The following is a 21014-nucleotide window of genomic DNA, read 5'->3' as shown; positions in this document are numbered from 1 at the left end:
GCCCTTCAAAATATCTCTGGATTAACGTGGCTAACCTCCGGATTCGGATAGAAGAGCTGATGCTCTTTGATGCACCGAGTCAATCAATTCCCGGCCCGGAATGAGGACTCGGAGGCCTTACTATTCTTTTTAGATGCCCGGCGAACCCTGGACGAGAATTCCCCCTTTCTTTTCACGGTACATCCTCGCGATATCCTCAAAAGACAAATGTCCAGCAGCCTGGACGCCCTTATTGACGCGTTCGCGCTATTGAGATTTGTTGTGCAAAGTCCTCTACCACGTGAACAACGTCACGCCGTGCCACGTCCATCTGTCTTCTATCTTCTTTCCCCACACCCATCATGACCTCCGAAATCATGTACCGCCAGTACATTGGCGAATCCGACCTTCCCCACGTCATGGCCCTCGTGCAAAACGAGCTCAGTGAACCCTACGTTATATACACCTTTCGTTATTTCCTACACCAATGGCCAGTCCTCAATCCTTCTATCTATTGCTTCTGTAACTAATGCTGGTCTCTGTCTGCAGGCCTCACCTATCATTCCTGGTAAGCCCATCGGCGCACGAAGCATCCCAAGTCTTTAACCCCGTCATCCTTAGGCGTACCCGAGCGATCCGTCCAACTCGGATCCAATAGGTGTTATCGTCTGCAAACAGAGCATGCACCGCGATACCTACAACAGAGGCTACATTGCTATGCTCAGCGTTAGTAAATCCTGGCGAAAACGTGGAATCGGTTCGTATACCTTTCCATCTCTTTTGCTACCCTCACGTGAAATTCAGATACTTAAAACCCCTACCAACTTTTTGGTGCGGTTTTATGTTTTTTTTTTTTTTCCCTTTAGCTAGTGCGCTTGTCCGAAACTCTATGGATGCTATGAAGGAGGACGGAGTCGAGGAGGTCCGTCTGCTGTCGTTTTTCGGCACCGCCAAACGTCATCCTTATCAATGCCTTTGAACAGATCGTATTAGAAACCGAGTATGACAATCATGCCGCGCTTTCACTTTACGAATCCCTTGGCTTCATCCGTGAAAAACGGCTCTATCGCTTCTACCTGAATGGCAAGGACGCTTTTCGGCTAATTCTCAGAGTTCCACCCGACGATAATGTAGCTCCTGGCAAGGTTAAGAGAGGAAGTGTGTATGGGGCTGTACAGGTATCTGATTATACCGACGATGAGGATGACGATGACTCAAGTGTGTCTGAGCGTTGAGTCACTAACAGGCAATTTCATCTCATTTCTCGATTTACCTCTTTTTGGTTTGCCTTACTTGGGTTGTAAGTTGTTGTTACCCCTTATGCCTGTAGCATTTGTATTTGTACTATAGAGACCACTCTACTCAACCTTCTCAAGCGAATTCGATAGTGCAATTGAAACGAAGTACGCAGTAACAATACCTCAAAACCACCTCTTTCAAAGAGTACCGAAGACCCTGTGCATGAAACTATACATATTCTCCATGTCGCAGGAAGGGTCCCTGTCGAACAAATGATCCACGCCTTCCAGCTCATCATAATGTACACGAGCATCGAGCCCAGCAGCTGCAACGACATCTCTAGATTGTTGCACGGGAACCTTATCATCGATGTCCCCATGAACGATATACGTTGGCGGTAGCTCGTAGTTACCAGACTTGAGAGCTGGAGCAACACTATACGCCGATGGTTCAATCGACTCGCCCGCCAACAAAAGATCGGCCAGGATGGCTCTGATAAGAAGGTCAAAGTTGCCCAAAGTGATGATATATCAAGTCGCAACGCACTCCTGTATCATATAATGATAGAATGTATTCCTCGGGCTATCCAACGCGCACGAAGCCACCTCGTCTCCATTGTGATCAAGGAACGATCCGAGTTCCTCCTTATCGATGACGCGTTTATAGTATGATACTGGGTACTGCTTCGTCGTCCAGAACGGATCCAACAGGTCCGTGATAGGATACAACGGTGCGATACCTTTGACACGCTCCTTCTCGGGCGGCTCAAGGCCACTCGCTTTGAATCCGATACCAGTCCCACACAAGAGTGACAACCACCCGCCTGCGGAGCTCCCGCTGAGGATGAGCTTGTTGGGATTAACACGGTTGCCTGTAGCAGAGGCAAACTCGGGTGTGAAGAGAAAGTCGATAGCGGCCTTGCAGTCCGAGAGAATGGCTGGAAACTTGGATTGAGGTGCTAAGCGGTAGTCTGCAGAGATGAAACAGAGATTGTGGGATGAAGGCGAACGGAGCTGGTGAGGTGAGGCCGCTGAGAAATATATGAGTGACTCTGTGTAGTCTTGATTATAGGCAAATCTGACCTTTCCGAGTTCCCTGAACGTCAGGTGTAGGGTGATGAGTATAAGTGAATCCTTAAAAGACGCTCTGACAGATTTTACCTGCAACAATCCCCCTCCTGGCGTTCTTATCAAAATACCTGCAGTGCTGATAACGATAAAACACTCACCGTGCCACCAGAGAACAACAGGTGCAGGAGATTTGGGCGTAGCAGATTCCGGCACATAGACGTCCATGGCAATATCAAGGCCATCGACGTGCTTAAAAACGATTTCCTGAGGTTGCACTGAAGCCATGATGAGAATGTACGTCGTGGATGTGCTGACTGAGCATAGGCGTTATTTGAAGAATTCCCATGCCGCGCTGCTGATATAATTCAACATACATGAGAATACCTGCGCCATTTTGGGCGCCTGTTGCCGGGGTGAAACGGCGAGGAGAAAACAGGGTTGTACACAGTCATTCAACCGTCTCGGCGAAGTGGAAACGAGCAGAAATAGATATGTTACAGGGAACGTCGCATCATGTGAAAAATTCTTGCCCCAAGGAGCAAATTTTGCATGTTTCGAGCTAAATAGAAAGACGACGTAGAGACCATAGACTAAAAGAAGAACTGCGCCCCATGACCACGGTCCACTTCTCCAAAAGTAGGCGTGGTCCGTGCGCTACAACTTGGAAAATATATAAAGTCCGTCCCGACATCCGATATCCTTACCACTCTGGCCTTTTGGCTTAGATCAAGTGTAGTATCTGTTCTTAATAGTTTAACCACTATTACGGAGGCACCGCCTCCCGTATTGGTTATCTAATTTTTGCCGCCCCTGTCCTCCGTGCTCTGCTTGCAACATGGAGGCATGATGACCTTGCTACTGCAGTACTGGCTTGTGTTGTCGGGGGATCTCCTTTTTCTTTGCTGTTTACTTGCAAGGACTTCTGTTTGGCGGTCTTTGGGTTGTAGCAAACAAACATAGGATTTTTTTTATGTATTTTGAAAATTGGAACTTGGTTTGTAGATTGTTTGAATTGTAGTTTTTGCAGTGTTATAAGGTGGTTCTCAAGCATGTGTATGCTTTTTAAAATTACAATGCATAGGTAAAATGAAAGTATATAACATGGGGATAAACTCAGAAAAGAGATAGACCGTCCTGAAGTCAAATAGATCAACAAAATGTGTACACTGGTGGTAGCTCATTAGGTACAAGTGTTGTTGTATCAATATCATCCGCCGACGGCCCACTACTTGGGTCGTTCGTGTACCGCAATCCACTGTCTGTGTGTACTATAGGGAGGGTTGATGTCGACATACCCTCCCTCGAAAGGGTCATCAGAGCGCCTGACCGTTTCAAATCAGCGGCGCCGGGATCAGGTCCTGTGAGATTGTCGGTTCCTTTTCGCGCAACACGAGGTGTATACGTAGAGCCGTTCTGAGAAGATGAACCAGAAGGAGTAGGGAATGAGGGTGAGGATCCTGGTACAGGTAAAGGACGAGAGGCTGTCAGGATAGCGACAACATTTGAGACTACTGTCGTTGACTTAGGAAACTTGGACTTACCCGGCACACCCGTGCCATGAAATTCTTCATGTGCAAGTTCCGACTGTTCCCTCGGTCGTTGGTTTGGGCCCGGTTCTGGTAATTGCCGTCTTTTGAGATCAGAGATTGACGGGAAATAATCGTTAGCGTCAATAGATGTGACGCTGTGCGGAAGGTCTCGGCTGGATGGTTGGGATGGTTGATAGGACGATTGATATAATGACGTGCCAGGGGACACTGGGAGTGACCTTAGGCCATGGTCTGCAGGGTAAGATGGACCATCAGAAAGAATGTGCCTATGGGTGCGGGTTTTACGAGGAGAGGAACGGTATAGGCGAGAAAAGACAGATCGTCCGGCTGGAGGAGATTCAGGTATGCTTGTGAGAAAGGGTGACGAACTAGTTCTTGAGGTGGGAGTTCTTGGCGTGGTTGGTTGAGTCGGAATGTGAACTGGGAAATTAGGAGAAAAATGGAATCGTTATGAAGAAAAGTAATTGAAAGACGATACAACTCACATGGATCGTCATAGGTAACATATCGATCAGGAGAGGCATACCTCCCATGGGATGATGCAATGGACGAGCCTATAGAAAAGTGTGATACCAGACGTCGCTCCGGTGCGGCGGAAATATCATCATCAGAAGGTGTAGCATGAACACTCCGCATGCGTGTGTGCTGGCCATGGGAGTAGACCATTCCCGAGAGCGAATAACTCCCGTCTACGGAGTTCCTGACCAACACGGTACCTCTTCTCCCGGTACCAATGGCTGATGGCGGCGGGGTCACTTCCGAATAATGTTCAGACAGCATACAGGGAAGGAGACATTGCACATACATGAATTAAGATCTTTGTTTTTCCCTGGTTGCTTCCCTCGCTTAAGTAGAAAGCAGACAGCAACTGCGATGGCTACGAGGCCTACAACTCCACCGATAGTTCCACCGGCAATAGCCCCAATGTGACGTGACCTCCCTGACGACTCAGTGGGAGTGCCTCTAGAAGAATCAGATTGGGTGGACCGAATAATAAAATAGTCGATATAAATAGCATCCGACAGCGCAGTCATTGTGAGAGTATGTTCTTGCTGGGAAAGAGCCGCAGAAGTAAAGAACTGTTCATTAAAAACAATTGCGTTTGGAGCTGAAGCGTTGAAGGTTTCCCCCGCTCCATCATCGATGGCAAACGCAGCAGAGGTTGAGCTATTTGTGACGTTGTTCAACCGGCCGTAAACTGTGATAGCTGAGCCTACAGCAGTATACATCAAAAGGACGAAGAAACGTAAATGAGGAAACATACCTGTAAACTTAAGTTCAAGCGACGCGCCCTCGCTGCTTGCATGGGCAGTGACATTAAAATCCCCGTCTATGCCAGTTCGTGACCAGTTGCCTGCCCATTGGATATCCGTGCTGGTATCATCGATAACATACTTCGCAGTAGGCAAGGTACCCGGGGATGGTTGATACAATATGTAGTCGAACCAACTGTACGTTCCAGATGAATTAGCATTCACCCTGTGACACGAGTCAACGGAATAAACGAGTGTGTGGTTGCCATTGCTTAATTGCGAAGACGCCCATATCTGGCGATGGTGCGCTGTCGCATTAATCTCCGGAGTATAAACCGTCGTCGACTGTCCATCGAGACTAAAAATCAAAGAACACGAGCCCCCTGGATCGTAGTCGCCGTAGATGGAAATATATGTCCCTGAAGAGTTTTAGGCAGGATCATATTCCTTACACTGAAACATACCTGTGAAGTTATACGACATCGACGCTCCCGTCTCGTTAGAAGCGTGTATCGTTTCACTGTACTCCAGTGCAGACCCGGCGGATATCCACGAGCCCGTGTACGATACATCAGCATCCTGGTCGTCAACTATGATTAAGCCATCGGCATTGGACATGAGCTAGAAGAAACGACAGTGGCGGGTAGCGAGCGAGAAAGAACAAAAGAGCGAACATCTTCCCTGGGACAGGATTTTTTAGTTTGATCTCGGCTCGTCGTTTCTGATTGGCGCTGAGGGTCGTTCCAAGGAACGCCGATTGTTTTCGGGGAGCGTTCAATGTCCTCAAAAAGGAATAGGGACCCTGCGGTGTGGTATGTTAATTCTGGATCTCTTTCGTTTGCATTCATTTCGGACTGATAAATGACCTTCGATGCTGGACGTCCGGCTTGCTTGCATATGCTGGCATTGGCTTCTCGCGCCGTTTTAGAGGCAGTATTTCCTTTGGGATGCTTTAGGAGGTTGCTGGGTCCAGGCCTTCAGACATACATCAACATGATTGATCGGGATCTGTGAAAGCGAGCGTTTGGGATCGGGAGGGTGGTCTGCCGAGAGATTTGACAGTCCACCTAGGGGAGACTAGTAGGAGGAGGCCTCAAGGCCTCAATAATTATAGTAGCGTGCCGATATCGTGATGATGATGGCGCAGTATTAGAACAGTGCATGGTCTTGAAACGCGGTGGGTACATCAGATGGAGATATAAACACATCCTTGACAACTTACATGCAAATCCGGGGGAGATAACGGAGAGCCGCCCTAAGCAATCTGGGATGAAACTGAAAAGCAGATGAGAGATACGAAGTATTGACCGAGTAGCACTTTGTACGACTCGAAAGATCATCAAGACGTCGTGGACAAACAAGCGTACCGGTCCTAAATGCGGCCTCCCGACATGTCGTGCTGATAATGTACCCACGACCCGAACTTCGGTAGATTAAAGACGTTACTCAAGAATGAGAATTTGAGATGACCATGGCAAGTATGAGACGCAAGTCGTAGAAGAATATATAGACTACCGTAAATCCAACAGCCTGAGCATTGCAGAAATATGATAGTAATATAGAGATTAGGTCCCGATCACCAACTCCCGCTTGGTTGGCTTTACGTGCCAGAGAGACTAGGACTGCAATCTTTCACATTGAAAGTGTGTCAGAGTCTAGCCCGATGCGCCTCGTCGAACGCCGCACCCTTTTTCATGAGGTGCATCAACTCGAGTGCCATGGGATGATCAATAGCGATGTCGTCGATATCTTTGGCAACCCTGTTAAATCCTTCCTCGAAAACTTTGCGGGAGCAAAGGTGCCAGCGTGCGCTGGAAACACGGGCAAAAAGCCCAACTACCAGCTGAGCATCCGATCTCTTCGATTTGACGATTTTTCATACCAGCTTCTCAACGAAGAGGTAATGAAACCCTGGGGAAAGCAAAGAGAAATAATGCTCTGCCGTCGCCAGATCCCTAGTGACAAACAACTCGTCCACGCCCCGTTCAATATTCTGCTTAGCATCAGCCGAACCCCCCTGAATGGCCTTCGTTTCGCTTATCCGAGTGGTATCAGCATCGGTATCAAATGATGAAGCATCCGGTTTCGCAAAACCTGATTCCAAAGGTCCAGTTCGAGGGTAGAGACGAAGCGGTTTGCGCTGGCGGGATCCTAGTATGAAATTGGAATTGAATAACAAGAACTTATAGGTTGCCGATGATGACTCACTTACCTTGGGCTGTGACTGAAGGAGAATTGCTGAGCATAGAAGACGTGCTCATTGTCGGAGAGTCTGTCCTCTCATGCATATTGTCTTCCTTGCTTGCATCGGTACCGCTTCGACGCCAGGAAGTAAAGGTTGTCCTCTCTTGTATCTGACCAGGATTGGACAGACCCCAAGGATTTGAGGGACGTCGAACATCCAGAATTAATGCCCTACATTTTGACTCCCTGTCCAGTTTTTGAGGAAGCTCCTCCTGTCGTCTGGCGAATATTTCCACATCTGCGGCACTGAAGGACGAGTTCGCTACACTCCTCGACTGAACATGATCTTCTGGACATCGACTTGTGATTTTTTGGTGACAGCGCATCTTTGAATGGTCCTGGAGTCGATGGCACAGGAATGGGCACGTATTGGCCACAATTTAATTTGGCGCCGCTGAAGTGTCAAAGAGTTAGCAACGTGATGCCTAAAGAGTTATTGGGGACTTGCCATGGCTCCGAGCATCCGCCATCAGGGCATCCCTTTTCAAACTGTACCTCTGTACCAAGCAGCGTAGTCCGGTATGGATGCTTGTTCACACTTGACCGGCAGTCCATCGTAGATATGGCCTCGGTCTCTCAACACGGTGAAGAGTTGTTGCCAAGTGCTCTTCCTTTTCGTGCCTGTGTAAAAGTATCCGAATTTCCGATCATGATTAGACCATCTCTAGCTTGAGAGAGCAAAACATTGACCTGTTCGGGGGCGAACATAAAACCAACGTCACGATCAACGTTACTTCGAGTTAATGATACAATGACGCGTCGCACTCCTCGCCTTGATAATTGTCTTGAAGAGAACTAATCAGAATTGAAGGAGGAAATCAAATTCATCAAAACGTTCATACCGATGGTTGCAAGTCGAAGACGGGATCGCTTGCGTGATTGTGCCTCTTCGAGCGTGAGAAGATCGGCTCGTACGAGTCCATATGAATCAATGTCATTCAAGACAGGGTCCACTTCATTCTTGAGCCCTCTCTGAAGCTTATGAAGCTGAACAAGATACGGAGTCAACACAACCATTTGGCTGGAATCATATCCTTGCTGAACGAGATACTTGACGATCTTCAGTACCATCCTGCCCTCGAACAGATTCTGCTTCGAAGATGTGGAGCCCAGGTCACGACAATCCATGATCTGCAGACTACCATCTTCAAGGTGACGGTGGTTGATGAAAACGATGTTATCACGGAGGCCACGTACAGGAGAACGGTTCTGGGTTTTGGGAGCATCACGAAGATTGGGGTATGTCAAATGGCGAACAAGAGCCGAAATCTCAGGGCGCATGCGATGCTGAGTATGGAGCGTCTGATGTGGGTACCCCTTTAGAACAAGGCGTTCAAACAAAGACCGGTTGAGGTCGTAGACTTCGCCTTTTTCCACTGTGAGATCATAATTATTCACCTTGGGACGAAGTTGCCTATGAAAGTCATTGTTTCTTCCCGATGGTCATGAATCATGAATGGACTTACTTGTGATCGCCGATTAGGATAAGCTGGTTGGCTGCCTTTCCTAAGGCCGTCACGATATGGCTCTCAAGAACCTCTCCGGCTTCTTCCACGAGCACGACATCAGAAGCGGCTGCTTGTAGATCGAGGCCATATTTGGCGGCAGCCATAGTCGTACAGTCAATGATCTGCTTGTTTTGGAGGACCGCGGCATCCCACACTCGAAACTTATGGGTCAATTGATTGATTAGATCGTTATAGCGGAGGATCTGGCGACAAAGTATTACATTAGCCACCCTCCTTGCTCTGTCTTCCCACTTGGAAAGATGGCTTTGGCGTATTTCCTTAGCCATTATCAGAGGCATCGCGGGTATTCTGCTTGTTTTGAAACACACCTGCATCATAGCCCTTTTCCACTGGCAAAAAAGATAATATTCATCAACTGCACGTCCCTTTTCATCTGCAATCATCATTCCGTCCTCTGAAGGTGGAATTTGAAAAGCCTTGTGGAAGGCTGGCTGGCTGTGTTCCAGATAGCGCATCTAGTCTTCAATCGGGATATCCGACTGCAGATTTTTCAAGAAGGAACGTTCCAAGATTTTCGATAGCCGTTCAATTTCACTTGTACACTGGTTAATGACCGAATGGTCATCGCCAGTGAAGCGAGTTGGGCTTCGCTGATGTTGAAGGGCCATAGACTTTGTCTGTGATGTGTACTTTCCACCCATGCGAACCATCTGCTCAATAGGTATCCCAATGTCAAGGAGTTCCTCGAGGAATTGATCCAGCGCATGGTTGGTGTAACAGACTACAAGGATTTTCAGATCGGAGGAATCGTGGATAACTTTGGCCAGAAGCGCGCCGATAAACGATTTCCCAGTGCCTAGCGGTTCAACCGTGATTGGACTCTGAATAAGAAGTAAGGTTTCTATGGATAATGAGCATACCTGGAGGAGCCTATATAATAGAAACCCTCTGTGATTGGTCCAGAACGATTGGTTTATCTAAGTGAATTACGTCACATAAATCACCCACACTCTTGTCCAGTGCGGAGATGGCTTTGCGCAAACCAACGGGATAGTCCGGTCTACCCATAGTATCACCCTCTCTCCAGAATAAGAGTTCTCGGGAAAGCGGAAACGCCTGCATGCGCTTCAGAGTATTCAGCACAGGCTCGTAAGCAAAGAGAGCGGTGTCAATCTGTAATATCTTGAACAGAGTAGATGGTCTCATCTTCAACAGTAAACTGATGATTGACGTTTCGTCCTCCAATTCTAACACAATCTCTGGAGGCCTTTTTGCCGGTAGCTCCTTGTCTCGACGAACACAAGGAAACGCTGAAAAAGATTCGCCAACCATCAAGCAAGTCAACGACTGATACTTCAACAGCCGGGTGTTGTTCTTCAGATATGCCCTTCGCTGGGAGTGACTGTCCAGCTTTCGAAGCTGTGGAAGAGCATCCATCCTCACAGCGAAAGCTGACCGCAAATTTCTTCCTCCTAAAGTCATCACCTAGGTTGACACCGATTATCTTCATCCTATGCACCACCAAACCTCGATGCTTTCGGCCTGTCTGTTTATCGAGTACGATATGGAGTTCTTTCCGCAGTTCATGGATCATGTCCTCACGCATTAACCTGAACTGGTTGTCCAGATACAGCGCCTCACGATGATCTTCGATACCAGGGTCATCAAGCGCCCAGCTAGGGCGGAGAAAGGGCGCTTCTATGGACGCGATCTCGTCAGGAGTAGGTAGGATAGCGATTTGACGAAAGTCTGGAAAATCATATCATGCCGGCCGCCAGGATGAAGGTCACCATGAAAAACGATACCGGGACAGGTGGAGGCAAGGGAGATGAAACAACGGATTTTTTGAGCAATGGTGCGGATATACAGGGGAGGGGAAGATGTGAAGAGGGGGACCATCTCTTCCACAAGTGGAACGTAAGGGGACGCATTGTCGCTTCGAGCAACTGTGAGCTGATGCAATAACCATGCAAAATATTGCTGCGCCTTCTAGGAGAGCTGCTTGGCTTTGAACGCCTCGACAAACGCGTCCCAGAAGATCGGGGGATCAACGATGACAAGCAGGATCTTTGTGAGAAATTGACCGCAACTGACCATTCTGATGTCTGGATTCTGGAGATAAATGAGGGCATCTGTAGCTAGGCCGTTAAGAAAACAGGTCGTTGTATTGGATTGAAATGCAGTTCTCAAGGAGGAAAGCCTGATATTGCCCTCAAGTATCCTATCGATGCAGGCGGGAGGATCTGTGTGAAGGCATAGAGCCTCGAGGAATCGGGAGCTGGTTTGGTTTTCCAACTGCTTGCCTTGTAAGACATTTTCGAAGATTCCATACAGTCGTGTAGTCCGGGCGTCCAAGTCGTTCGACATGATGTTTGGAGTCAAAAGGGCTAAGGCGTGAATAGTGCACGAGTCCTACAAGCGCTGCCTGATTCAATAATAACGCCAACGATCATGAAATAGTTCTGGGATACCATTAGTAGTCAGTGATTTTCTTACTACAGAAAACGTAAAGTACCTTGCTATGCGTCACCCTCTGCGCGAGTGTTATCTTTGAATTATAAAGAGAAGACAACTATCATGGAAGTTGCTGTGTACCATTTTCGCTTCTGTGTTATTATTTCAAGTATATAAGCAACACAAAATTATTGATGCTTGTCGAATGAAGCACCAACGAGCAACGCCATGGCTTTGTATGTGTCCTGTACTCTTAAAGAGTCGGAGGACGCATATAAATATTGAGAGGAAGTCTGACCTTCCAAAACGGGACCTTTGTTATTGAGCCTTGTTTGGGTTTACGCGTAGGCGCGTAAAGAAGAACAACGTCCTCAGTGGCGGCAGATTGGGCTCAATGGAGTCTATTTCTCGTCTTCGTCAGGCCCTCTTTGATACCCTCAGCGGTAAAAAGGTCGCCCATGGTGGCCAAGTACTCCTTGACGAGCTCATGGTCGCTAAACCGCGTCTGTTGAAGCTTTTTGATGTTGGGGCAAGGAATCAGCAGGAACAGAAAGAAGTCGAGTCTGGTGCGTATCAGGCATTTCTATCCTTGATGTCGTCTCTAATTGTGGGCGTAGGTAAGGCTCTGATTAACGGAAAGCAAGTCGCAGTGAACACAGAGTTTGCGCGACAAGTCATATTCCTTTCGCAGCAGCTGGACTGTTCCGAACGCTACATTGCTGGACTACTCCAAAAAGTCGTTGCCGAAAACCCAAATGTCGGGCCTGTGGACTCCATTGAATTGGCGATATCCGAATACCACCAGAGGCGGCGCCATCTCGTCGATTCCCTTCGTTACATCTACGAAGCTATCATTGCCGAAACCCCCGATGCCACTCTCGTCTATTCGCAAATTCATCGTTTCGTCAGGGAGGAGCTTCAAGGCATTGGGTCAGAAGGCATAGGCATCGAAGAGTCGCTAACTCTGAAAATCATAACAGAATTCAGGGCATTGGAAACTGCACTGTCGAAGACGGATGCTGCGAGAAAGAGTGCAAGAAGTAACACAATAGCACCGTCAGCGCAAGGTGAGTCCTGTGTTAGTTTCGGATACACTCTCTTGATGGCAAACCCAGGCACTGGAAGTCTTGGTGCTGATATATTGAATGCCCGTTACGAGTCCCTCAAGTACGAACGGCGATATCTCGCTGCAACTCTTCACATCATGGCTCGTCTGGGCTTTCTGCCTCCCTCTGGAATCATGCGCGTCGTTGAATGGCTCTTTTCTAATCCCAACCATCCCATTACTTACTATATGCTCGCCACCATTCTCGCTGCATTCGATCCAGCTGATCCTAAAAGTTTTGGTGCACATCTACGCAATGGTATAGCAAACGATGCGGTGACGGTGTCTTACATGAAGCAGAAATTGGGACCATCAACGATATGGAAGGAGCCGGGATTGAAAGCCACCGTGTTATTGAAGTGGACCTTATTCTTGACAGACTTCAGGCATCGAAATCCAAATATAGAGCACCAGGATGGGTTCAAGACAGACCAACTGGAAAGCCAGATATGGAACGCGGTTCAAGGAGATTGCTTCGCTTACCTTTCTGCTGCTATCATTCATCTAGAAAGGAAACAGGGCAGCACTAGCGTGCCGTCACTACTAAACTCTATCACATTGTCAGCGGAACAAGTAGAACAGAGAGATATACCGGCGGACGACTTCAAACCCGCAGTGCTCGACGCGTTTGAAACCCTCATACGGTCTTTGTTGACGCACGCCTCCTCAGAGCTACGGAAAATCAAGCAGCGGCAAGAGGATGTAGTATTGTCCAGTGCTCGAACAGATCGCACTCGCGGCAACCATTCTCGATTTTCTACGGCGGCACCAGAGTCGACTGCGTCTCCGCGCACTGACATCGGCATGTTGTATTCGCTTATTGGCATCCTGTACTCCTGCCTGCCTGCTGAATCTGCCCTCCAATTTTGGGGTTCTGGGCCTTCCGTCGATTCTACTCATACGAGTTATATGGAATATCTGGAGTCAACCGCGGGGAAGTTGCCGGCATTTTTGCAATGGGCAGTATGGTCAACTCCGGTTCATGACACGACAATGATGATGACATTGTATGACATGCTCGCGGGGCTGGCTAAGGGACAGCAGAGTAGCGAACTGGCATACAATTTTTTGGCCCGTGGAGGAGGCGAGGTCATTCAGGGAAGCACTCTACCTTCGTCATCTACATCGGGCTCAACGCTCTCATGGGCTACGGTGTTCGACGTGCTGGATACGTGGGCTTCAAGCGCTAACACGACCCGTACCCAGCCTGTTCAACCTCTCGGTCAGAGTCTCTTTGGAGTACCTCCACCCATGCCACCACCTCAACCAGCTCAGCAACCGGTGGTTAGCCCAAAGGATGTTTTACTGGCACAATCTTTCCTCCGCTTACTCTCTACTGTCGTCACTTTCTCGATCCCCGTTCGGATAGCCATTTCTTCGCATGTTCACTTCCGAGCCATTCCTACTCTAGTGTCTCTGTTACCTCTGAGCATTCCACTCGAACTCAAAGGTGCATTGTTTGAGGCGCTATCTGCTTTCTGTCACCCCGGTGCAGGACCGGCAGGTGTGGAGATTTGTCGTGCTGTTTGGACAATGATGGAACGTTTGGAGGTGATCAATGTCAGGGCAGGTTTGCAAGTCGGTTTCCGAGCCGGCCTGTTGCCAACAAAGGGCGTTGAGGTGGAGCTCGAGGAGATAGAAGCTGCGCACGGGTTGTATCCCGCAACTATTCCATTCCTGAAACTACTCAGTACACTCATTCACACGGCGCGCCGAGTGTCTTTGAAGGATCGTATTCTCGAATCGGAGACTCTAGGAACTATACCGGAGACCCTAGGGCAACCATACCGATTGCCTGGCATTGGTCCATTTGTCGCCTTTGTTGTCGATAACGTTTTCGCCAAGATTCCGATGCGGGAATATTTGCGTCCCACAGATAGATGGAAGATGAATGACCTCTGTCTGTGTTTCATCGAGCGGTGTCTTGCCAGCTTTGATCTCGAGTCTTTACTTGCTGCAGCGGAGAATGGTCAGCTAAAGGGCGATGCCTTAATTCCACTTCTCATACATCCTGGATATGATGTGATGAGCCGTATGCTGACTAGTTCAGGGCTCCAACGCAGCATTCTGTCTTATCTTGTTGAAGGTGTCGAAGGTTTCGACAAGGGCTTCGCCGGAGAGGAGCATTTCTTTGCCAGCACAATTGTGAGGGTCCTTCGGATCGTTCAGCGCGTACTCGAGATCCAGGACATCTTTTTAGATGTTCTCATCCCTCTGCTATCTGATTTTGAAGGTGCATCTGCCGTGGGAACGATCCACCATCGCTCACACTTCACGAAATTCGACCAATCATTGTCATTTGGTCCCCAATATGTTCCTGCTCTCGCCTCGTATGTCGCCTATCTGGCATACCCAGAGCTTGTCTTGCTATCGGTCCGAATCATTAGTATCCTTTCATCTTCGACTTCTCTGCCCAATCTAGCTATCCTGATTGAGCAGAGCGATAACTCCGAGCGTATCTTAGCGGGATTCATGAAAATCTTAGAGACCGAGTCCACAGAGGATGTTATAGTAGCGGAAGCAGTCACCGAACAAACCACCGGCGCTGGTGCCCCGGATATGGATGAATCTGCGGATTTGAGTCAGGCTACGAGACTCTCTGTTCTTGAACTGTTGATTCAGAACACACAGTCTACACAATCACATCCCAATATCGCGTACTTCCTACTCTTTGGAAGCACGAAGAAGGATCAGCAGGTTCAGGACCCTCATGCACTGGGTGCACAAAAGACGTGTGTCAATGTCATCCTTGATCTATTGAATGCTGGTGTCCCACGGTTGAAAGGGAAGGGCAAAGATCGTGATCTTGCGCCCTTTGCGACACCGATGTTCATCAGGCTTCCTGCTCTCGCGGAAAGGTGCTACAGGATCATATACCAGCTGTCTGCTGACCAGTCTACCGCAGAATTTACGATGAGGTACCTGAGGACGAGAGAAGATTTCTTTGCTCGCCACCTTGCTGCTGTTCCTTCGCAGGCACCTGAAGTGCTGGCGGATCCTTTCATCGAAGTCCTTTACGGCGATGGATCACGCGTCACTTCAACCGTTTCGTCCTTCAGCTCCTTCCTCCGGTCGAGGTCATGGATATTCGATCTTGTGGCATTAGAACTCCATGTTCTTTCTAACAAGAGTAACCAAAAGGGTGTTGCTGAACTTCTCTCCATATTGTTCGGAAGCGAACCCATCTACGACAACCGTGCCGATTGGGAAGACGAAATGTTACGAACGTTCCACGAGGTGGGGCAGTCGCACATGAGGGTTATCGAGTTCCTCCAGTCGCTTGCATTCGACTGGACGGACAGTTTGACCGTCGAACACATCGAACTCAAGTTCCTTGGGCAACTGAATCTCCACGCCTGTACACGAAAAGACGTCTCTGGATGCGAAGTTATCGATCGGTCCGCGTTGTTGATGCTTTTAAACACCGCAAGACGTGCCCTCTACTCCCGTAGCGCGGTTATGGCTGCCCCTGATGCTAAGCAACTAGCATTTGAATCAGCGTACGTCTTAGAGAGCTGTGCTGTGGAGAACCATCGACGCGAAATCGTCCATGCCGCTGCCACCGGCTTTGAATCATGGCGAAGGATGCTGGACATGACGTTGACGAGATGTTTCCATCGTCTACCCCATGATCACAGAGAGAATATGCTATTTGATTTGCTGCACGTTCTACCCTCCATCATACGAACGAGCGATCTCCAGGAATCGACGGCTGTTTTGCTTGCAGAGATGACCCTTTCTGCTATCACGAAGTTACGAGAGGATAGACACCACCAGGTGATTCTCCAGACAGTTGCTGGGGATCATGAGACCAGTAGTCTTCCTGCAGAGCGGCTGTATGCTATCCTGACGAACATATTGGATTGCATTCTCGAGAACAGTCACGTGGAATTCGTTCGTGGCAATCTCTACGCCTCTATTGTCAATTATGTGCATCTCATTTCCTCTGGCAAGCCTCAGCTCCGACATCCGTCTTCTCTTTCTTTATCTATGTCAGCGTCCCTATCATCGTCACTCTCCGCTTCCACACGCGACAATTTCCTCGGCGATAGTGTCTCTTTAAAGCCGAGTCAGACTGGTTCATTGACATCCCCGATACAAGTAAACAGTTTGTCGTTGATGAAGGGTCACCTTGAAAGAATCGTCACCATGATATCTCGCGATGCCATCGATGGCACAGAAGTTTGGAAGACGGTCGCCTTCATGCTGCTCACATCACTATGTCAGCTTTCGGCTGCTGAAAAACAGAATTCGGTGCTGTCGTGCCTTGTTCGCAACGGTATCCTGTCCAACTTTGTTCATGGTGTTGCGGAATCCGATCTGCTACTGCAATCAGTTCTCAAACCTGACCCAGGTAAGGACAGTGTCTCGGTGTTTTCGTATATATTGTTGAGCAGTGTTCCTTTTTCAGATGATCTGAACGCTCTCTATGTCTACGAATCAAAAATGTCTCTTTTCATCCGTATTGCTCAGAGCAGAATCGGAGCCGAGCGCTTGTTGGAAGCCAATGTGGTGACGGTCTTGGCTCAATCCGACTTCCTTGATGCCAGACCTGAAGGGGACCAAGCGTTTATAGGTTTGCATGCCTTTCTGTCCGTTGAATCGCTCTAATATTCTATTAGATCAAGATTCTTTCTTACCTTCTGCTGTTCAACGATACCACCAACTGTTCATGCCAGCTTTGGAACTTGTGAATGCGGTGGTAGCTGTGTTAGGCTCCAAACATTCTTCCGCAAGCAATCAAGCATTGGATTTCTTATCGAAGCATAGCCCGACCATCGTCATTCTGTTGAAAAACGAGATTGATGATATCTCGTTATCTTTGTTGGAGGAGATCCACTTACTCGTTACTCTCTGCACTAACGTGTTACCATTGGTCCCAAAAACTGAACTGGTGCGTCACAGAAGAGCGTCCTTACTTTCATTCCTAATCGTGAATAGGCATCAACGAATTCTGGATTCGGCGCTATTCATTCTGCGATGCTGAGCCTTTCTACACGATGCCTAGGCACGGGACGCTGGACCCAAGATGTGAGGCCGATTACGGATGCTGAAATGCTCAGCGCAAGTGTTTTGTCGTCAGGTAGGCTATTCTTACCTATCCTTAAAGCAAACGAGTGACGTTCCTATATAGGCTTCAGCTCGGAAACTAGATTTGATGTTAATGTCCGCCAAAAGGAGCGTCTGCTTCGAAAAGCACTAGTCGCATACATTGGCTCCGCGAGCGAATACACAGGTTCACATACACTTTTAAATCATACCTCAAATTGACTAAATGAACTCGCCGGTATATAGAACCCGAAATCAATGTCTTGTTCTCGCCGATAACTACTGTTCCAAGGTTGGACGACCGGGGATCCCACTTCATTGGTGAGAATGCTGCCTTTCCAGTACCATATTGGGTTTAAAATCAAGTTCCGCAGCAACTTTGCCAACACTCGGGGACGCCATTGAAGCCTTGAATGTCGTTTACAATGATCTCGCTGAGACCCTGAAGCAAATATCTGATATTTCTGCTGAACTCGCTATGAAGGACCATATTGGCGTTGAGAACATTGAGGAGGGGAGTTTTTTTGAATGTTACGAAATGAAAGCTAACAGATATAGCCAGGTTGTCCGCAGCAGTGACGCTGTGATTGTTCGGGATCTTGACATTGCTCAAAAACGTTCGTTTATCTGTCGCGAGCTGGAACGGATGAGAGACGGCCTTCAAGACGATATCAAGACTGAAATCCGTAAGTTTATTGAATTTTCCCACATATATCGTTCCTTCTGATGAAATATGATAGATACTACTGAGATGATTCTTCTATTGCTGTGGAGGCACATGCTATTCTATTGCGATGAGACTCGTACAAAGAGTTCCGAAAAAGCATATGCCATAAGACTTCTGTCTATGCCTGACCCTCAAACGTTCCGGCAGGACATAGGCAATAAACTTCGGCCCGTGCTGCAACGGCTCAAGTCATTAGTTCTGGTGCGTTACTTTACTGTGCTGAAAGCGCGGCAGTCATTGATTGTGAGTGATAGGGTTCGAATATGATGGATAATGAGTGGAGAGACAATCAGACCTACATTGAAATCATGGATCGTAGGTTGCGGGACACGGCCGGTCTGCATGAAAGCGACGCTGATGAGATGGATTATTGATTGATTGTATTTTCTGGGTCTTCTTATCCGAGTCGTATATCAGTAAATTTAATTATGTCGGCATCACAGTACAATATGCCACTACCGAGGCAAAAGGCTTCCAGCACTGCGAGCTGCCAATTGGCCACCAAGTCGTAATGTTTGGGTTCCACCGGGGAAGTACGCGAGTATATAGGCCAGTAGGGTTACAACCTACAAGAAGCGTGAGTAGCGTGATGCTGACTTGGTTGTATACCGGATGCGCACCTGGACCACACCGCATATTAATGATCCCAAGAAAGATTGAAGCTATGAAACGAAGTCAAGATGTGGAAGAAAGAAAGGTACAAGAAACGGACCCCTAACGAGAAGTAAAGGGTTGCTCCTAGGCTGCCAAAGTAGACGATAGTAAACGGCAGCCGCTCCTTGGATACAAGATGCTTGATGTGATTTATTGGTCCTATAAGAACGGAAAAGCTGGATGCTACCTATTGGTAACAAGACGACAATTGAGGAACAGCGACTTACCCAAACATAACCAGTAAACTCCCAAGGCTGACGTGGCCCGTAAGTATAGCCTCAAAGCAAAGAAACGCACGCGAACATGCCTGAACGAGAGAGCAAACTTGGTCGGCCTGGATGTACGCTTGATCAGCTGAACATATCGAGGGCCCCAGGACATGGAACGCACCGCAAGATAGTTAAGAATGCAATGAAGAAGCAGACCGCGGCACCAATGAGACACGCCCCGAATCCCAGAAGCCTGTAGCTCCTCAGTTTTCAGAAATGTTGACAGTGTTGGGAAACGGACCTTTCCCAGCTTGACAACGCAAACCAGGCCTCTTCTTCATTACTTCGCTCGCTCGAGCGTAGGGGTACGTAGTCGCCGGCAATAGATTGATAGAACCTCGAGAAAGGATTGGAGGACGGCTGCGTCTGCGGGGGCTGTGAATCGTCGGTTACACCCCTCGACCACCTACAGCAGGTTAGGACACTAACAAGGTATGCTCGATGTCATGGCCGACCTGAATTGCTGCAAGTTTGCCCGAAAATTCTGCTCTGAAGACGCAGGCGCCATGACGGTGAAAGTAGAGATCGGTCACCGACCCGGATGCAGATGTAAGCACAGCGACGATGGTATCCGATTACTTCGAGACAGGTACACTACACAAGAAATAGGACGTGATTATGATATATACAGCTAGATATACATTATGGACTGGACAGCAAAGCAACGAAAAATTCAAAAGAACCAACAGGGAAAAAAAATACTCACACAAATTTAGTGCCTGTGCCTCCGGCTCTCCAAAAACTCTTCCACCTTCAAAGGGGCATCCTCCATCAGCTCATCCTCCGGCTCCCACGTAGCCTGATCATCCCTATAGTTCTCCCAGAACACCTTGTAGAGAACCTTACCCTTCTTATCCTTCACCATGTCTCCGATGTAGGCGACGGTGTAGCGTTTGTTAATCCGGGGTCTCTTGGGTCGAACTCGGATGATTTTGCGGGCCGGATGGCTCCAGGCCTTGGGAAGGGTAGGTATCGCAGGACAGTTACTCGAGGGCTTGAAATTAGCCCTCTTGTTGTGCGTGCGATCGTGTAATCCCTTCAGCGATGGATGTGACATTCGCAGGTACTTGTCGACCTCACAAATAGCGTGTTCGACATCTGCAAGCTCCATGGGCAGATTATCTCGCCCTAATACCGGACAGTGGAGTCCCAAGCGCTGAAAATGTTGCTTCTGATGCTTCGCCATCCACTCAATGATGTCGACCTCAATGCCAGGGACATTCGCCTTCGCCTTCTTCAAGCTATCACCGAAAAGCTTTACGAGACCCGACTGAGCACCTAGTCCAGGTACGACAAAGTCCATACCGGAGAACTGCAAGAGCTCGGTGTAGCCGAGGTTCAGCAAGAGCTGGTAGCCGGTAAAGTTTGCCATGCCGGGGAACGAAGCCATGAATTCGAAGACATCAGCAAGATAGTAAGCTTTGTTGATCTGATCCAGAAGGTGGTCTCTAGTCATCCAGACCTCGAGCAAGGCAAGGTGGTTTTTGAAGTTGTCTCCAAAACCGAAGAATGGTGCAGGTTTCTGAAAGGCACCGGTGTAAAGTTTTACTCCTCTCCTCTTCGCCTTGGACAGGACAGAAAAGTATTTGTCCTGGTCGTACGATTTCCACGTCAAGGGACCCAACTCTTCTTCAAGGTATTCCCAAGTCGCCGGTCTGGTAAACATGTTGAAAAGTAAGACTCTAAAGAGTATTTCCCTCGGTTCTCTTGGTCCTTTTCCGATGACCTCCTTAATGATAAATTGTGACACTTTGTCAAGAACGCGGAACGTATTGCAGAAGAAATTATCCCGAAGGATGGCGTCATCCGTCCACCTTAGGGGGTTAGACTCAGCAGTCAATCTTTGATGGGAGATGGGTAAGTAAGACATACGGCGCGGGAAGACGATCTCTCCTCCTATCATCTATCAATTTTCGCTCTGCACACCAGAACCAGAAAATGTTAAAGCCTTT

At 48.3% G+C, this 21014-nt stretch overlaps 9 protein-coding genes across 9 annotated transcripts; 2 read left to right on the top strand and 7 right to left on the bottom strand.

Annotated features, from left to right (window-relative positions):
- Positions 1-164: 164 nt before the first annotated feature.
- On the top strand, positions 165-1392 carry BT62DRAFT_931086 (acyl-CoA N-acyltransferase). The gene is made up of 5 exons (XM_043186062.1): positions 165-469; positions 529-547; positions 601-736; positions 846-901; positions 963-1392. The coding sequence occupies exons 1-5, from the start codon at positions 342-344 to the stop codon at positions 1212-1214; spliced, it is 591 nt and encodes a 196-aa protein (XP_043040749.1). The 5' UTR covers positions 165-341; the 3' UTR covers positions 1215-1392.
- On the bottom strand, positions 1313-2648 carry BT62DRAFT_931085 (alpha/beta-hydrolase). Its single transcript, XM_043186061.1, has 5 exons — positions 2447-2648; positions 2379-2395; positions 2301-2313; positions 1765-2248; positions 1313-1710 (listed from the first exon to the last, which is right to left on the bottom strand). The coding sequence occupies exons 1-5, from the start codon at positions 2571-2573 to the stop codon at positions 1416-1418; spliced, it is 936 nt and encodes a 311-aa protein (XP_043040748.1). The 5' UTR covers positions 2574-2648; the 3' UTR covers positions 1313-1415.
- Positions 2649-3489: 841 nt separating this feature from the next.
- Positions 3490-5954, bottom strand: BT62DRAFT_71372 (uncharacterized protein). Its single transcript, XM_043181988.1, has 6 exons — positions 5556-5954; positions 5103-5510; positions 4644-5051; positions 4324-4593; positions 3826-4258; positions 3490-3769 (listed from the first exon to the last, which is right to left on the bottom strand). The coding sequence occupies exons 1-6, from the start codon at positions 5707-5709 to the stop codon at positions 3640-3642; spliced, it is 1803 nt and encodes a 600-aa protein (XP_043040747.1). The 5' UTR covers positions 5710-5954; the 3' UTR covers positions 3490-3639.
- Positions 5955-6747: 793 nt separating this feature from the next.
- BT62DRAFT_71305 (uncharacterized protein) lies at positions 6748-7895 on the bottom strand. The gene is made up of 3 exons (XM_043181984.1): positions 7784-7895; positions 7304-7729; positions 6748-7242 (listed from the first exon to the last, which is right to left on the bottom strand). The coding sequence occupies exons 2-3, from the start codon at positions 7659-7661 to the stop codon at positions 6968-6970; spliced, it is 633 nt and encodes a 210-aa protein (XP_043040746.1). The 5' UTR covers positions 7662-7729; positions 7784-7895; the 3' UTR covers positions 6748-6967.
- On the bottom strand, positions 7861-9526 carry BT62DRAFT_71310 (uncharacterized protein). Its single transcript, XM_043181986.1, has 5 exons — positions 9173-9526; positions 8802-9121; positions 8178-8749; positions 8026-8119; positions 7861-7956 (listed from the first exon to the last, which is right to left on the bottom strand). Exons 1-4 carry the CDS (start codon positions 9317-9319, stop codon positions 8076-8078), a joined length of 1083 nt encoding a protein of 360 aa, XP_043040745.1. The 5' UTR covers positions 9320-9526; the 3' UTR covers positions 7861-7956; positions 8026-8075.
- Positions 9320-11171, bottom strand: BT62DRAFT_1004820 (uncharacterized protein; the record flags this gene model as incomplete). Its single annotated transcript, XM_043177088.1, has 6 exons — positions 9320-9660; positions 9725-9734; positions 9795-10276; positions 10332-10553; positions 10610-10740; positions 10831-11171. 6 exons carry the CDS (start codon positions 11169-11171, stop codon positions 9320-9322), a joined length of 1527 nt encoding a protein of 508 aa, XP_043040744.1.
- A 428-nt stretch (positions 11172-11599) lies between these two features.
- On the top strand, positions 11600-18661 carry BT62DRAFT_931081 (uncharacterized protein). The gene is made up of 12 exons (XM_043186060.1): positions 11600-11824; positions 11876-12325; positions 12374-16717; positions 16775-16939; positions 16986-17257; positions 17305-17446; positions 17498-17599; positions 17659-17733; positions 17787-17926; positions 17975-18098; positions 18153-18340; positions 18394-18661. The coding sequence occupies exons 1-12, from the start codon at positions 11653-11655 to the stop codon at positions 18511-18513; spliced, it is 6294 nt and encodes a 2097-aa protein (XP_043040743.1). The 5' UTR covers positions 11600-11652; the 3' UTR covers positions 18514-18661.
- On the bottom strand, positions 18501-19672 carry BT62DRAFT_71171 (SFT2-domain-containing protein). The gene is made up of 8 exons (XM_043181978.1): positions 19518-19672; positions 19304-19468; positions 19184-19255; positions 19101-19127; positions 19021-19047; positions 18852-18969; positions 18760-18801; positions 18501-18705 (listed from the first exon to the last, which is right to left on the bottom strand). The coding sequence occupies exons 1-8, from the start codon at positions 19568-19570 to the stop codon at positions 18595-18597; spliced, it is 615 nt and encodes a 204-aa protein (XP_043040742.1). The 5' UTR covers positions 19571-19672; the 3' UTR covers positions 18501-18594.
- On the bottom strand, positions 19622-20821 carry BT62DRAFT_931078 (uncharacterized protein). Its single transcript, XM_043186059.1, has one exon. It carries the CDS (start codon positions 20726-20728, stop codon positions 19775-19777), a length of 954 nt encoding a protein of 317 aa, XP_043040741.1. The 5' UTR covers positions 20729-20821; the 3' UTR covers positions 19622-19774.
- Positions 20822-21014: the final 193 nt, after the last annotated feature.

This window comes from Guyanagaster necrorhizus, assembly GCF_019112545.1.
Source record: "Guyanagaster necrorhizus MCA 3950 unplaced genomic scaffold BT62scaffold_10, whole genome shotgun sequence".
In the NCBI taxonomy this organism is placed as follows: domain Eukaryota; kingdom Fungi; phylum Basidiomycota; class Agaricomycetes; order Agaricales; family Physalacriaceae; genus Guyanagaster; species Guyanagaster necrorhizus.
The sequence above is the reverse complement of the archived record's forward strand: the minus strand, read 5'-3'. Positions and strand labels throughout refer to the sequence as shown.

Excerpts from the sequence above, each read along its gene's own strand:
- BT62DRAFT_931086 (XM_043186062.1), top strand. The coding sequence starts at position 342 with ATGACCTCCGAAATCATGTACCGCCAGTACATTGGCGAATCCGACCTT. Across the intron at positions 737-845 it reads CTGGCGAAAACGTGGAATCG|CTAGTGCGCTTGTCCGAAAC; the intron begins GTTCGTATACCT and ends TTTTCCCTTTAG. Across the intron at positions 902-962 it reads AGGAGGACGGAGTCGAGGAG|ATCGTATTAGAAACCGAGTA; the intron begins GTCCGTCTGCTG and ends GCCTTTGAACAG.
- BT62DRAFT_931085 (XM_043186061.1), bottom strand. The coding sequence starts at position 2,573 with ATGGCTTCAGTGCAACCTCAGGAAATCGTTTTTAAGCACGTCGATGGC. Across the intron at positions 1,711-1,764 it reads TATCATTATATGATACAGGA|AGCCATCCTGGCCGATCTTT; the intron begins GTGCGTTGCGAC and ends CCTTCTTATCAG.
- BT62DRAFT_71372 (XM_043181988.1), bottom strand. The coding sequence starts at position 5,709 with ATGTCCAATGCCGATGGCTTAATCATAGTTGACGACCAGGATGCTGAT. Across the intron at positions 5,052-5,102 it reads GCTTGAACTTAAGTTTACAG|GCTCAGCTATCACAGTTTAC; the intron begins GTATGTTTCCTC and ends ATACTGCTGTAG. Across the intron at positions 3,770-3,825 it reads GGCACGGGTGTGCCGGGTAA|CCTCTCGTCCTTTACCTGTA; the intron begins GTCCAAGTTTCC and ends CTATCCTGACAG.
- BT62DRAFT_71305 (XM_043181984.1), bottom strand. The coding sequence starts at position 7,661 with ATGCGCTGTCACCAAAAAATCACAAGTCGATGTCCAGAAGATCATGTT. Across the intron at positions 7,243-7,303 it reads TCCTTCAGTCACAGCCCAAG|GATCCCGCCAGCGCAAACCG; the intron begins GTAAGTGAGTCA and ends ATTTCATACTAG.
- BT62DRAFT_71310 (XM_043181986.1), bottom strand. The coding sequence starts at position 9,319 with ATGCGCTATCTGGAACACAGCCAGCCAGCCTTCCACAAGGCTTTTCAA. Across the intron at positions 8,750-8,801 it reads ATCCTAATCGGCGATCACAA|GCAACTTCGTCCCAAGGTGA; the intron begins GTAAGTCCATTC and ends TGACTTTCATAG. Across the intron at positions 8,120-8,177 it reads TCTTCGACTTGCAACCATCG|ACAATTATCAAGGCGAGGAG; the intron begins GTATGAACGTTT and ends GTTCTCTTCAAG.
- BT62DRAFT_931081 (XM_043186060.1), top strand. The coding sequence starts at position 11,653 with ATGGAGTCTATTTCTCGTCTTCGTCAGGCCCTCTTTGATACCCTCAGC. Across the intron at positions 16,718-16,774 it reads AGTTCTCAAACCTGACCCAG|ATGATCTGAACGCTCTCTAT; the intron begins GTAAGGACAGTG and ends TTCCTTTTTCAG. Across the intron at positions 17,600-17,658 it reads CTCCGCGAGCGAATACACAG|AACCCGAAATCAATGTCTTG; the intron begins GTTCACATACAC and ends GCCGGTATATAG.
- BT62DRAFT_71171 (XM_043181978.1), bottom strand. The coding sequence starts at position 19,570 with ATGGCGCCTGCGTCTTCAGAGCAGAATTTTCGGGCAAACTTGCAGCAA. Across the intron at positions 19,469-19,517 it reads GCAAACTTGCAGCAATTCAG|GTGGTCGAGGGGTGTAACCG; the intron begins GTCGGCCATGAC and ends AACCTGCTGTAG. Across the intron at positions 19,048-19,100 it reads AAGTTTGCTCTCTCGTTCAG|CCTTGGGAGTTTACTGGTTA; the intron begins GCATGTTCGCGT and ends GGGCCACGTCAG.
- BT62DRAFT_931078 (XM_043186059.1), bottom strand. The coding sequence starts at position 20,728 with ATGTTTACCAGACCGGCGACTTGGGAATACCTTGAAGAAGAGTTGGGT.